The sequence below is a fragment of the Falco naumanni genome, chromosome 4, assembly GCF_017639655.2.
Source record: "Falco naumanni isolate bFalNau1 chromosome 4, bFalNau1.pat, whole genome shotgun sequence".
NCBI lineage: Eukaryota > Metazoa > Chordata > Aves > Falconiformes > Falconidae > Falco > Falco naumanni.
In genome coordinates, this window is record NC_054057.1 from 62642361 (window position 1) to 62656935 (window position 14575).

Here is a 14575-nt window from a genome sequence, read left to right on the forward strand (position 1 = left end):
TGCTGCTCCGCCCCGCCCCGGCGCGCTCCCGCTGCCGCTCCGCCCCGCGGGGCCGCGCAGACCCGCCCGGCGCGGCGGGACTCTCCGGTAAGCGGCGGGCGCGGGAGCGGGAGCCAGCACCGCGCTGGTGCCCAGAGGCGGTGGAGCCGGCCCCTGTCCCGGTCCCATCCCGATGCTGCCCGCTCGCCCGGTGTCGCTAGTGCCATCCTCCGCTTCCCCCCGCTGTGCCTGGGCGGCCCCCCGAGCCCCCGCCCGCCGCTCCATTCCTCTCGCGCCCCGGCCCAACCGGCCCAGAGACACCCCCCCCGGGCCCGCCCCGCTTTCCCTCCCCGGGACGCTGCACCGGACCGGCCCCGCTTCCCCTTGCCGTCCGCTCGGGCCCGGCCGCGGGATGGAGGGACCCGGGGGGGCCGCGGGGCTCCGTGCCTCCCAGCCCGCGCTCCCGGGACCCCCGGCCGGGCTGGAAGCCGCACCCCCGCCCGCCGGCATTTACCCCCCGGGACCTCCCTCCCGACCCCCTCCCGCCCGCGCCCGGCTCCCGCTGATCCACCAGCCAGGGCATCGCGCCTCGTCCCGTCCCCCGCCCCGGGGCACTCCCGCGCGGCCCTGGCGGCGCCCCCGGCCCGGCCCCGGGTTCGGGGCGGTGGCTGCCCCGGGACACGGCGGCAGGGCCGCGGTCGTGCCGCTGCCGCGCTGCAGCCCTTCTCGTCTTTCTATTTTGCAGCGGGTGCCGGAGCAACGCGAGGCAGCTCCATGCCCTTCCCGCCCGGCCTCTGAACCCCACAGCGACCCTCAGCAGGTGAGAAACGTGGGGCCGGGGAGCGGATGCGTCTGTCCTGCACCCGTCCCTCACCCACCGGCTCCCCCCGAGCAGAGGGACCCTCCTGCAAGTCTGCTGTGTCCCGGCGCAGCCCCCTGGCTGCCCAGCCTCATGGCATAGATCTGCTGCTGAGGGGTTCGCGCCCGCCCAGCATGTGCCGTGCTCGGTGGTGAGCAGCACTGCCCGCTTGCGAAACGCTGCCAGGAGTTGAGCAACACCGGGCATGGGTCCAGCCCCGCTGCTTCCCACTTACACACTGGCATGGGCTCCCACGGCCCCAGAGTGGGGACCGTGTGGCCTGGAGTTGTGTCCTGGGGGACACGGCACCTATGGCTGCCCCTGATCCCCTTGGTGCAGGCAGGGATGTGGGCAGAGCTGGGCCCCGGGGGCAAACGGGGCTGCCCCATGCTTCTGCAGCCAGAGAGGCCCCCATAGTCTCTGCTCTGGTGTCGGGAAGCAGGATTGCTCCGGGCAGGGATCATGTCAGTGGGTCAGTGATGGTCGTGGGGGCTGTGGGGAGATGTGTGTCGTCCCCCTGTGCAGTGGCTCTGGGCACAAGCTGCAGAGTCTCTGCCGGGGCATCAGCCCCGAGGGCAGTGGAGACCGCCCAGCTCTGCTGTCGTGCCCTTCGGGGTCGCTGCACCGCTTCAAGCGGCTGCCAGGAGCGCGGGATTTGATCGCTCTAACAACCCTGCTGGCACCGGTGCCTCTGCCTCCCCGCGGGCAGCCCTTCCGTCTGCCCCAGCCTCCTCCGGCACCGGGGGCCAGGAGCAGGGCTGGCCCTGAGCCCAGGTAGGGGATACTCTGGGTGGGCTTTGCCCCATACCCCCTCGCTGCTCCCCAGGCCCTCAGTGCTGCCTCACACTGCCATGGTGGGTTCTGGCTGCCCCCTGCCTCACTGCCCTCCTGCCTGTACCTGGCAGGTGTGGGGCCCTGCTTGGCCACGTGTCCTCCCGACGGTCACTGCTATCGGTGTCTGTGGGTGAAGGTGCACAGCAGAGCTGGCTTGGGGGATCCCTGCACTGGTGAGGGTCACCCCAGGGTTTGGTGCCTCCCCTGCCCTGCTGTGCTCTGTGCCACTGCAGTGAGAGCAGCGAGAGTGCTGCAGGGTGGGCTTGGGGACCCTCAGCGTGGGCAGGCCCGTTACAGGGGACAATCCTGTCACCCTCACCTCCTGCGACGTCCCAGGGATGGGATGGGGGTGGCCCAGCCCAGCCCCACAGCGGTGGCCCCTGGCCCAGGGATACTGGCCCAGCTGCTGGAAAGGAGGGGGGGGGCGCAGGAACTGCTGCCTGGCCGGGTCCTTGTGCTGGGCTGCGGGGTGGGGGGGGGTCTGGCTGCCATCCCCAGTGCAGCCCCCACAATCGGAGCCCTGTCATTAGAGGGGACTGGGTGGCCGCAGGGACTGGGCTGGCTGCCCAAGGATGCCACACTGGGGTTTGCCAGGGGCGCCGAGGCTGGCGGGGGGGCCAGGCTGTTCCCCAGGCCCTCGCTTTCTGCCCCACAGCCCTTGCCCGGCGGGTCATGCTGTCCATTCCCTGCGGGAACCTCATTGCCGGGTCTGTGCAGGCAAAGCCCCCGGCATCCGTTCCTGCCTGCGCCCACGGGGCTGTGGGATGGCCCTCCGCGCCTCCCCCCCCCCCCCCCCCCCCCCCCCGGCTGGCTGGTCTGCGGGGCAGGACCGTGGCCCCTGCGCTGGCACTCGCTGCCGGTGGCGATCGCCGCTGGCTGCCCCCGAGCGCAGCGGGAGCCGCGGCACGGAGGTGGGGCTGACCGAGGAGCCGGGCCGGGGCTTGGCACCGCCGCTGTTTGGACGGAGCGGCCCGGTGCTGGCCGGGACACAGGCGCTGTAGCAGCCGCCGGCGGCGGCGGTTTTTTTTCTTCTACGCCGGTATAAAAGCTGCCGCCGGCGGCCGGCGCTCGGCAGCCCCGGCACAGCGGGGCAGAGCGGCGGCCCTGGCCTCGCCGCGGAGGGAGGGACCCGGCCCACGAGAGAGGCAGGCGGAGGGGCCGCGGGCCCCGTCGCGCCCTGGGCCTCACTCCGTCTCCCGCGGGGGCAGGTCCCCGCCCCGGGGGCGCGCACCGGCCGGACAGGCGCCCGGTACCCCTGCGGGCAGCGGCGGCAACGCAGCAGAAACCGCAGCCTTTCCGGGTCGGCGGGCGATGGGGTGAGTGAGGCCGGGCCGCCCACTCGTGCCGGGGCCCGTGGGGCACAGCCGGGCTCACACACACACCGGCCTCTGGGCAGCCGCGGGTGAGTGGTCATACGGCCCCCAGCCCTACCGTGGGTGACGGCGTGGAGGGCTGCGGCCAGGCACACCCCCCACGGGCAGCCGCCGAGGACCCCGGGGTCGGTGCCAGTGCATCTCCCCGGGGTGGTACGTGGAGCTCGGCACCGTGGCGCGGGGGCAGCGGGTCCGTGGGGGCGGCAGCTGTGCCCACTCCTTCCCGCGGCTGGGAGGGGGACAGCGGTGGGGACCGCGGGCCGGGGCGGCAGGAGCCTCGCACGGGGGGGGCGGTGCCGCACGGGGGGTCCCGGCCTCTCTAGGTCTGGGCCGGGGCGGCGGGGGGCTGCATCCTGCGGGGTCCGCAGGACAGCCCCGGCCCGGGGCGGCTGTGCCTGCCCTGCCTGTCATCCCCCCGGGCCGGTCCCCGGGCGCGGCGGTGGCACCGCGTGGGCGTGGGCGCCGAGCCACGCAGCGCTGTGATTCATCTCCCGGATCTGGCGGTTTCGAGGTCGCGGGGCGGGGGGTGCGGGATGGGGGGAGGATATTTTTGGTGGCGGCTTCTAAAGTTGCAGTGTCTAGAAAACCTCTGCCGGGCTGGGGGCCGCACCGTCGCGGCGTTGTCCTGGCCCAGCTGCGTCCCGCGGGTCCGCCGCGGCCATGAGGGGCAGCGGGACCCCAGCCCGCCACGCCGGGTGGGCGCATGGGCGGCGGGGTCTCCCGGAGCAGCCAGGTGAGCCGGGCAGGAGGGAGTGGGGGGCAGCTGACCCGTGCCATGCGGACCCCACGGAGCTGGGGGGGGGGGGCTGGCAGGGAGCTGCATGGCTGTGCGGGGGTCTGCACCGCCTGCCAGGAGCCCCTGCCCCCCCCACACCCCCTCCACCCCGCCCCATCTTGGGCGGCCTCCGGCCCTTGGGTGCAGGTGCTGCCCGGGAAGTGAGGGGCTGCTGGGGGCTCTGGGTGGTCTCCTGCCCTCAGGTCCTCAGGGGTAGGTGGGGGAGCTGGAGTGTGCTGCCAGCCCCTCCCGGCACCGCTCCCCATTTGGGGGTGCAGGGAGCTGGGGGGCCTGTGCTCTGCCCGTGCCGGTGGGGGGTCGGTGCATGGCCACCGCGGGTGCTAGTGGTGTGTGCCGGGGCTCCCGGTGGTGCGGGGAGCGTGGCAGAGCCCGGGCACTGTTAGGCACGGACACAGCCCTGTTTCGGAGTACTACCATCGGCCGGTGCTGGCGCCGGTGCTGGGCGGCTCTGCCAGGGCCAGCTCGCGTGGGGCAGGAGCACCCCGAGGAGCAGCGGGGGGAGCATGGCCGTGCCAGACCCCTCGCTCCTTCCTGCTGCCGCGGGCAGGGCTGTCCCGGGGCAGCCGTCCCGGTGGGAGCCCGGGCTCCGGGCAGCCCCTGCTGCGGCGAGGGTCTGTGCGGACCCACGGGGACGGGGGACGGGTCTGTGCTCCCCTCTGCCGCGGCGGGGCGGGTCCGGGGGAAGGCGGCCGTGACCGAGGGGCCGTGATGGGCGCTGGCTGTGGCTCTGAGCCTGGGCAGCATCTGCCAGCTGCGCTCTCGACGGTGACGGGCGACCCGGGGGGGAGCGGGTCCTGCTGGGCAGCGGGCGGCGAGCATCACCCCACGGTGGCCGTGCGCCGTGGCCGTGCACCGCCCCTGCTTGGGTGTTCCAGGACCCCGCACGCCGCAGCGGGACGGGCTCCGGTGAGCACCCGTGGCAAGGCGGGGTGTCCCGTGCCAGGGTCCCAGCCCCGGTCGAGGAGCCCAGAGGAGTTCCCGTGCCTGCCAGGGTGCCGGTGCGGCATCGCTGCTGGCAGAGGTGGCAGCAGGAGAACGGGGGGACGGGCCTGGGGGTGCGGAGCACCCCCCGGGCAGCCGTCGCCATCCCTGGGCTCCCCCTGTTCCACGGGGCCCAGGCCCGGGCTCGCCGTGCTGGGCACAGCCTGACCTGCGCTGGGCTCGCCCTGCTGCAATTTCGGCTGGAAATCGGGCACAGGCAGTTCCCGGGGTGGTGGCTGCCAGTGCGGGAGGGGCAGCCAGGGACGCGGTGCGTCCTCCAACACCCGGTGCCAGGCGGGCGGGGCGCGGGCAGGGCCGGCAAACGCGGCCCCGGCTCCCGGCCAGGCGCGGCACGGCGGTCGCCTCGTCCCCGGCAGCGGCCACAAGCGTGGGGCGCGCCCGTGCGTGCTGACCCCGCGGCGGGGGGCCCGACAGCAGGGGGCGGGCAGCGGGGCTCTGGCTGGCCCCCGCCGCCCCGGCCTCGCCTCCCGCCTGGCTCGGCCCGCCGCCGGTCCGGTCTCCCCTCCCGGGTGCCGGCGCGGGGGGCGGGAGCCTGCGGGCCCCCACGGCGGCGTGGGGCGTGGGGCCGGGCCCTCTAATCGCCTCAGCGGATCAGGCAGGCCGGGGCCGGTCCCAGGAATGCGGCTGCGGCAGCGGCGGGAGCCGCCGGGCCGGCTCGCGCACAGGCGCTGATCGGAGCCAGCCGGTAATTAGCGGCGCGGCGCTGGCAGCCGCGGCCCTCTGCGGGCCTGCCCGGCTCGCTGCCCCGGCCCCTTCCTCGCACAAGGGGCCATTGTGTGCGCCGCCGGCCCCACGGGGCGCGGCAGCCTCGGCGCCGCTCCGGTCCCCGCCGCCCCGTTCCCCCGGCACAGCCGGAGCCCCTGGGCCCGGAGCAGGGCGAGGTGGTGGCACTGCGGCCGCGCGGGTGCCCGGAGGCACGGGGCGCTGGTGGCGCAGCCCCGGGCACCGGCGGAGCCCCGCGGCTGCCGGGCGTCCCGGCTCGCCGACCTGCGCCCCCGGCCCGGGGTGCGGTGGGGGCGGGCGGGGACCGATCCGGCGCGGTGCGGGGTCTCCCGGGCGGGCTGGCTCCAGGCGCCGCTCTGCAGGGCTGGCACGAGCCGCTGAGCCGCTGCCGGCCGGCTGCCCAGCTGTGCCTGCCCGGTGACTCAGCCACCACCACGGAAAGCAGAAGTTGCCCCCTCCGGGTGCCCATCACCCTTTCCAGCAGGGTCAGGCCACAGGCTCCGGGGCACTGCGTGTCCCCTGCACGACGGGCCTGGCACCGTGGGCTCATCCACCCTGGCACCAACCTGCCAGGTCCCTGCAGTGGCACTGCTAGAGCCCGGGGGTGAGGGGCTAGTGGCACCTCAGGGGGCCAGGAGCCCCCCTTTTTGGGTGATGGGCTGGCAGCCGGCTGCCCCATGCCGAAAGCCGGTGAGAGTGCAGCTTGGTGCCGCTTCCCAGCCCGGTGTTCCTGGAGAACAATCCCAAGTGTGTTCCCGGGGCCCTAATCCCTGCGAGCTGCCAACGGGATTAAACCCAAAAAGCGGTTTAGGGCTGGGAGCAGCGAGTGCCTTCCCACGCTGGAGCCCTGGCACCTGCCAGCTGCAGTGGCCTGCCACCACATCCCTGTGATGGGTGGGATGGGGCGCTGTCCTGCGGGAGCTCTGCCCAGGCATGACACTGGTGGGGGTCCCACAGTCTGACTGGGCTGGCACGAGGGCGCTGGCTGTGCCCGGCTGGTTGCTCAATGCTGCTGACCTCCCTGTGGGTTCTGCCCCCCCCACCACAATGCCCTGGAGCCCCCTGCTCCCGGCAGCTGCTCTCACCGGCACTGGGGAGCCTCCCCCCCCCTTGCTGGTCCTAGTCCTCAGGGCTGAGGGGGGATGCAGCCGTGTGAGACCCCAGGAGCACAGGGTGCTGGGTGCCCTGTGCTGGAAAGGGACCCCTTGCACCCCCCTCGAGTCACCCAGCAAGGGCAGGCTGGGGGTACCAGCTCCATTTGGGAAGGGAGAACAGAGGTGCTGGCTCCTTCCCCAGTTCTAGCCTTAGTGGGTCGGGCAGGTGCACTGGTGAGACTGGATCAGCTCTCTGCTACCTGTGCCACAGCGGGGGCTGGCTGCAGTCCCTCTCAGGCACGGCACTGCGGGGTGCACAGATCGGGGGGTCCCCATCCCAAGTAGCAGGGGGAGTTCTGGCTGCTGGCTGTGGCTTGGCGTGCGCCCCAGGAGAGCGGTGTGGCAGGTCGGCTAATCTGCACTCGCTGGAATGTGGATGTGCTGGCTCAGGCCCCGCATGGGGAGCAGGGATTAGGGAGCAGCCGGAGCTGGGTGGCACCAAACCTAGGAGATGGTGTGATCTAGTGCGGTGGCTAGGCTCGAGGAGCCACGGCCTCGGCAAATGCCAAGCCTGGCTGTGGCCACCATGCTTGCACCCCAGGGTGCCTGTGAGGCACGGTGTGGCGGGAGGGGTGCCAGTGATGGTGACGAGGATGGTGATGGTGAGCCACCCATGTGAGACGCAGTCATCCGTCACCACCCTCCTCAGTCCCCGCCGTCACGTGGGGCCACCTCCCGCGGCAATAAACCCAGCACGCTGGTGCCGGAGGGGTCAGCCTGGTGCACCGGGAGCTGCCGAGGGGCAAGTGCAGGGCGAAGATGGCCGGTGGGCAGGTGTGGGGGGACGGGATGGGGGTACTGGGGGGCTTTCAGGGCTGGGGGGGGTGTCCGTTCCTGCCGCTGCCCCCCGGGGCCTGGCTCCCTGCCTGCCCTGCGGGTCTGGGTGTGTGCCCAGGGTCCTGCCGGGGGGGCTGGCCCATCCCGCTGCCCCGGCTCTGCTTCCCTCCTGGCATTTGTCTTGGCCACTGCTCTCCCGCTCCCACCGGCAGCCAAGACAAACCAGCCTGGGGCCAGGCCTGCCTGCGCCTCCCCCCGGCCCCTGGGCAGACCCCGACCCCCTGCCTGTGGCTTTGCCGCGGGGGCAGCAGTGGCACCCGGTGCCTGGGAGAAGGGGGGCATCTCCACTGCCGGTGGGGAGCACCAGCTGTGCCCCTGAGCACCCTTCTCTGCCTGCAGGTTATGCTGCCCCGACAGCGTCCCCTGAGCCCCCGTGAGAAGGAGAAGGGCTAAGCCGGCTGTCCTGGGCCGCCACGCCGGCACCATGACCCACTCCCAGGTGTCCTCCGAGATCCACCACATCGTCTCCTCTGCCTTCCAGAGTGTAAGTGCCATGGTGGGCGCAGCCCCACGGCTGCTGGGAGGGGAACAGTGGGGCTGCGTGCATGCCGCTGCCTGGCTGGGCAAGGGGTGCTGCGGCACGTCCCTCCTGCCATGCTGCACTGCAGGGTGGTGCCCCGTGGCTGAGGGGTGCTGGCAGGGCTGCGTGGCGCTCACCCCGTTGGCACTTGTTGCGTTGCATGGCCATGGGGCAGGGCCGTGCCCCACAGCTGCCACCCTGGGGCAGGCTGAGCTGACTGTGCCAGGGCGGTGGGTGGCCTTGAGGCAGGTGCTGCTGGGGCGCGTTGGGCTGGGGCCGCAGGCTCTGCCGGTGCCGCTTGCCTGCCCCAGCTGTGTGCGGTGCCAGTGCTGCCAGCGCTGCACTCGTGTGGGTTCATGGGGTTGCCCAGGAGCAGAGTTAATGATTAACCCTTTGCATCGTGCTGCGCGGCTGCCTGGTGCCGTTGGGCAAGTCCCCATTGCCACGTGACCGGGGATGGGACCTTGTGTCCCCTTCCTCGCGGCTCCGCTACCTATGGATTTCCTCCTCTGCTCCCGGGTAAGCTGTGGCCTCGCCCCAGCTGGCAGGTCCCTCGCCCCACTGGCACCCATCCTGGGGCTGAAGCTGGGCCCAGCATGGCCGTGGGTGTCCCGTGGGCGAGGGAGCGTGCCGGGGCATGCAGGGACATGGGGCATCGCTCCGGCATGGGGAGCTGGCTTGGGTGCTGTTCAGCCCCACTGACAGCCGTGTGCCCCCCTGGGCCACAGCGCACATGGGGATGTGGGCACTCGGTCACGCCAGGCCAGGGACAAGGCGTGTTCAGCAAGGGGGTCCTGGGTGTCACTGTGGGCACAGTTGGAGTGCAAGTGCTGGGGTCTGGAGGAGCCAGGCCCCTGGGGTGGCAGGGACAGGTGACATGGTCACGGTGTGGGCAGTGGATGGGGAGTCCAAGGTTGTTTTGGAGCAGGCGGGACGCTGGAGTTGCGGTGTGGGGGTGCACTCCCAGGTTGGGGGCTGTCTCGCTGGGAGCCGCAGGAGCTGCTGGGGCACTGCAGGCACTGGGCTGTAGGGGGGGAGGGTCTCAGCGGGCGGGGGCTGTCAGAGGGGTCTCTGGGGGCAGCAGGAGGGATGTGGCAGGAGTGGGGGGATGTGGGCAGAGAATGCGGCCTGACTGCCGCTGTCACAAGGCAGTCATGATGCCATGGGGTGGTGGGTGTAATGGGATGGTACGGGGCTGTCTGTTCCCTGTCACCCCGTGGCGGTAGCAGGGCCTGGGGGCTTTGGAGTCACCGCACAGTGAGGACGGGGGCCAGGAGACCATGGCTCCGCTTGAGGACACGATACTGGGGCTGGGATGTGCCAGGTTGGGGGGGCTGTGGCACCGCCATGGGGCACAGACTCCAGGTGTGGGGCTGTCCCCGGGGAGGGTGGCAGCCCCCACCGCCTTGGCAGGTGTCCCGGCGGGCAGAGCCTGACACCCACCGCCTTGGTAGGGGACAGTGCCTAGGGTGCTCCTGTCCCCATCCCCGCCCCCTGCCATGTCCGGCTGTCACTGTCCTCCCCGGCCCCCTCCTCCTGGTGCCCCCAGCCCCATGTCGTCCTGCCGGGGGGGTCAAGGACCTGCCTCTTCCCGGGGGTCGCTGCGGGTGGCCAGGGCAGGGACCGACCCCCGGGCTGAACACTGCCGGTGGCTCGGGGCGGGGGGTGGGGAAAGCACCTGCCTTACCGGGGAGGACTTGACCGGGAACGGGGGCGTGAGGGGGAAGCCATGCATTACCGGGTGGGTGGCGGCCCGGCCCGGCCCGGCCCGTGCTGCACCGGGGTGGTGGTGCGACCGTTGGGGGGCGTCGTGCGGCCGCGAGCAGAGTCGGTGCGTTCAGGGGGCCCGTGCAAGGCTGGGGGGGGTCGGTGCGTTCGCGGGGGGGTCGGTGCAGTGCCGGGGGAGTCAGAGCTCGGCCGGGGGTCGGTGCATTGTGCCGGGGGGGGGGCGGGGGAGGGCGGGGTCGGTGCGTTCCCCGGGGGAGGGGGTCGGTGCGTTGCCGGGGTGGTCAGTAGGTTCCCGAGGGGGGTCGGTGCATTACCGGGGGTAGGTGCTTTCCCGGGGGCGTCGGTGCATTGCCGGGGGTCGGTGCATTGCCAGGGGGGAAGCCGGAGCTTGGCAGGGGGGCGCAGCCCGATGCTGCGGGCGCAGCCGGTGCCCTCTGCGGGCCGCTGTCACCTTGAGGCGGGCACGGGGCGGCTCCGTCAATATTTGGCGAGGCCGGGGAAGGAACCGCCGCCCCCCGCCCCCCCCGCCGCCCCCCCCCCGCCGCCCCCATCCCCGGCCGTGCCGTGCCGCCCCGATAAAGCGCTGCGGGAGCTGCGGCGGGAGCGCGGCTCCGCCATGACTCAGGTAGGACCAGCCGGGTGGGGACGGCCCCCCCAGCACCCCCCCTGTATCCATTCCTGCATCCCCCCTCTGCACCACCGCACCCCCTGCCCTGCACCCCTCGTCCCGTCCCTACCCCCCAGCCCCGCACCCCTGCACTGCACCCCCCACCCTCCTGCACCACCCCGGCCCCCCTCAGTCCTGCACCCCTGCACCACCTGCACCCACATCCCCCTCGACCCCTGCCCCGGCTCAGGAGCCCACCCCTTGCACCCCAGCACCCACAGCTGGGTAGCACCAGCAGCATGGGGATGGGGGCACAGCAGCGGGGGCACAGCACCAGGGGCACTGCAGGTGCTAGGGCTGGGGTCCACAGGGGGGCATGGCACTGGGGGTTCTGGGAGTACATAGGGGGGCACGGCACCATGGCATGGCACTGGGGGAACCGAGGGTACACAGGGAGCACAGCACTGGGGGTGCCGGGGCTATACACGGGGGCACGGCACCAGGACGCGGCACTGGGGGTGCTGTGTCCAGGCTGACCGGGGAGTATGGCACTGGGGTGCCAGTCTGGGGCTGCAGCAGGGATCCAGGTACTAGGGTGCTGGGCACATGCAGGGGATTGCAGCGCTGAGGCTGGGGTGTGTGGGGGGTGGCCGGCACCCAGCTCAGGGGTGCAGCGGGGGTACATGGCCCGTGGAGCACTGGCAGGCACGTCCCTTGGGTACAATCTGTGGGGAGTCAGGAGAGCCCGTGTCCGGGGTGCCCGTTGTGCGGGGCTGTGTGACCACAGCACGCTGGGAACTGGCAGCATGGTGGGCAACAGTGCCAGTGGTGATGGGTGCCCGCTCAGCCCCGCTGCTGCCCCCACAGCCTGAGCAGGAGACGCCAGGCGCCGGCTCACCTGTATTCGGGGAGGAGGAGGAGGAGAAGGACCTGAACAAGGCGCTGGGGGTCGAGCGCTTCGAGGAGATCCTGTGTGACGCACACCCACGCAACGCGGAGGAGGCCGGGCGCAGCTACGGCGAGGAAGACTTTGAATGTGAGTGTGGCCCGGGGGGCAGCAGGCAGGCAGCAGGCAGGGCACCAACCCACCCTGTCCCCCGCAGACCACCGCCAGTCATCCCACCACATCCATCACCCACTCTCCACGCACCTGCCCCCTGACACCCGCCGCAAGAAGGGGGTGCCAAAAAGGGGCAAGAAGAAGCACCGCCGTGCCTCTGTCCCTGGCGAGACCCCCACCATCGAGGAGGCTGAAGAGGATGAGGATGAGGCATGTGACACGGAGACAGAGCGGTCGGTGGAGGAACTCCTGCAGCCCGGCCCACCTGATGCAGTGCAGGTGAGCCAGGGCTGGGTGTGGGGCGCAGTGCTGTGCTCCCCCTGCTCCAGGGGCTCTTGGGGTGGGCTGGGCTGGGCATGGCCAGGGTGCCAAGGCTGGAGAGGAGCTGGAGCCGGTGGTGCCTGTGGCTGGGGCACACAGCTCCACAGCAGCCAGTTCCTCCCATGCCGCCTCTCAGTTCTTCTTGCAGGAGGATGAGGTGACTGACCGCCGGGTGGAGGAGCCGGCGATGCCCCCTGTACTGCCTGGCTCCCCCTTGGAGCCCCGTGGGTCCATGTCCCCCAAGGAAGCCCGGGTAGGCAGGTGAGTGGGGGCCAGGGCCAAGTAGTGCAGGGGCTTACCTGGAGCTTAGATGGGGATGGGGCTCTCAGGGGCAAGCAGCCCCCTCCAGCTGCCCCACAGCAGGGCTGGGGGCAGAGCAGGGGCTGAGCTCTGAGGTGAGTGCCTGCCTTGCAGCCCCGATGTGGAAGAGGGAGGTTTGGTGGAGGGAGCAGCTGCCACCGAGGCTGGCTCCCCTGGTCGCTCCATTTCCAAGTCGCAGCCGGGGCACCGCAGCTACAACCTGCATGAGCGGCGGCGGATTGGCAGCATGACAGGCGTGGAGCAGGACCGGTACCAGAAGATGCCGACAGACGAGTCAGAGGCCCAGACACTGGCCTCAGCTGACCTGGACTACATGAAGAGTGAGTGGGGGGCACCTTGCACCCTGGGGGCCATGCTGACAGCAGCTGTTGGCGCAGCAGGAGCTGAGCCGTGCACCGGGGCAAGCTGGGCTGGGGCTGGTGGGTCTAGCAGTGCCGGGTCGCCCCACAGCTGCAGCGGAGCCAGGTTGGGCACAAGCTCTGGCCACACTCCAGGGGCTGGGTATGGTCACAGGGGACCACTTCCCAGGATGCCAGGGATGCGCCAGGTCTGCATCCATGTGGAGTGTGGCCAGGAGCCGTAGCCGGGGTGGCTGGAGCCAGAGGCGGTGGTGGTGCCTCCCCTGGGTGCTCGCCAACCCCTGGTGATTCGCAGCTCTGGGGACTCTGAGTGACGCTGCTGCCTCAGAGCTCCCTGGGGAGCGCTGCCTGCAACAGAGCCCGCTCACTGACAGGCACACACAGCCCTTGGCACGGGGGGCTTGGGTGACCCCTCTGCAAGGAGCCACCACAGCTCCTGCCCCTCACCACTGGCACTGGAGAAGCAGTGACCAGGTGCTGCAGCACTCACCAGCTCACAGACCCTGTCCCTGGCTCCCTGTCTCATGCTGTCCTGACGCTGGGTGCTGCCCTGCTGCACTTGGGGACCCTGGGGCTGTGGTGGTCCCTGCCTGGCCCCAGCTCGGGTCCCTCTGCGCCAAGCTGCCCTGGCTGGGCCGCCAGCCCACACCTCCCCGGGCCCCCATGCTGGGGCTTGGTGGTCTTCCTGTGCCAGGGCTCAGGGCGCAGGGCTGTGAGCTCCACAGGTTGCCCACCCGCTGCCATTGCTGTCCTCACTGTCTCTGGCAGGTCACCGCTTTGAGGACGTGCCGGGGGTGCGCCGGCACCTCGTCCGGAAGAGTGCCAAGGCACAGGTGGTCCATGTCAGCAAGGACCATAAGGAGCCCAGCATGAGGCACCGCAAGCAGGACCGGCAGCCCCATGAGGTGCGGGGTCCCGGTGCCCAGGGGGACGGGTAGGGCTGGGAGTCCTGGAGTGCGGTGCCAGATGGGGGGAGCAGCTGGGCAGGCACTGTGGAAGGGGACTGCCAGTGTGCGGCCCCCTCACCCTGCGGGGGTCCCTGCTGTCCTGGCGCTGACCCAGCTGTGCTGGCAGGTGTTCGTGGAGCTGAACGAGCTGGTGGTGGACAAGAACCAGGAGCTGCAGTGGAAGGAGACGGCGCGCTGGATCAAGTTTGAGGAGGATGTGGAGGAGGAGACAGACCGCTGGGGCAAGCCACACGTGGCCTCCCTGTCCTTCCGCAGCCTTCTGGAGCTGCGCAAGACGCTGTCCCACGGTAAGGAGGCAGGGATGGCCCCACTGGGCCTGGGCAGTGGGAGGGTCCCGGCCCCGCTCGCTTCAGCCCCCGGCTTCTCTCGCGCAGGGGCTGTGCTCCTCGACCTGGACCAGAAGACACTGCCAGGGGTAGCTCACCAGGTGGTGGAGCAGATGGTCATCACCGACCAGATCCGGGCCGAGGACCGCGCTAATGTGCTGCGGGCACTGCTGCTCAAGCACAGGTGAGTGTGGGGGGCAGCAGCCCACGGCCCCCGCTTTGCTCGGCTCCACTCCCTGCAGCGGAGGGGACAGCGCTGTCTCTGGGATCACTGGTGTGCAGTGTGCTGGCAGGGGTAGCTCTGCCAGGCTGCTGGCCGTTCTCCTATTGGGCCACCACAGATAGCCCTGGCTTTGTCCTGCAGCCACCCAAGCGACGAGAAGGACTTCTCTTTCCCCCGAAACATCTCGGCTGGCAGCCTGGGCTCCCTGCTTGTGCACCACCACAGCACCAACCACGTGGCTGAGGGCAGCGAGCCGGCTGTCACCGAGCCCCTCATTGCTGGCCACGCTGTGGAGCATGACACACGGGTCGATGTGGAGCGGGAGGTGAGCCTGGCTCCCGTGGCCATGCCCCACCATCCCCAGCCCTTTGCCCATGCCTTCCTCCCAGCCTGCCATGGCTCCTTACCCTTGGGAGGGGCCCTGACCCCAGCCCTGCTCCTCGCTCTGTCCCTGCAGAGGGAGGTACTCACCCCCACGCCCCCAGCTGGCATCACTCGCTCCAAGTCCAAGCACGAGCTGAAGCTGCTGGAGAAGATCCCAGACAATGCCGAGGCCACAGTGGTGCTTGTGGGTACGGAGGAGTG

General features: G+C 71.5%; 1 protein-coding gene across 2 annotated transcripts in view; it reads left to right on the forward strand.

The window, feature by feature from the left end:
- Positions 1-14575, forward strand: part of SLC4A2 (solute carrier family 4 member 2) — a 19541-nt gene continuing 4966 nt past the window's right edge. The window contains exons 1-12 of one of the 2 annotated variants that reach the window (XM_040590233.1): positions 1-87; positions 725-799; positions 7897-8041; positions 11280-11448; positions 11516-11751; positions 11930-12054; positions 12208-12434; positions 13242-13378; positions 13548-13728; positions 13816-13951; positions 14132-14315; positions 14448-14562. In XM_040590233.1, coding sequence (XP_040446167.1) covers positions 7982-8041; positions 11280-11448; positions 11516-11751; positions 11930-12054; positions 12208-12434; positions 13242-13378; positions 13548-13728; positions 13816-13951; positions 14132-14315; positions 14448-14562 — 1570 coding nt within the window. In that variant the 5' untranslated portion in view covers positions 1-87; positions 725-799; positions 7897-7981. Of the gene's footprint in view, positions 88-724; positions 800-7896; positions 8042-8241; positions 8597-11279; positions 11449-11515; positions 11752-11929; positions 12055-12207; positions 12435-13241; positions 13379-13547; positions 13729-13815; positions 13952-14131; positions 14316-14447; positions 14563-14575 lie in introns of those variants that run through there. The other variant, XM_040590232.1, reaches the window with a different exon arrangement.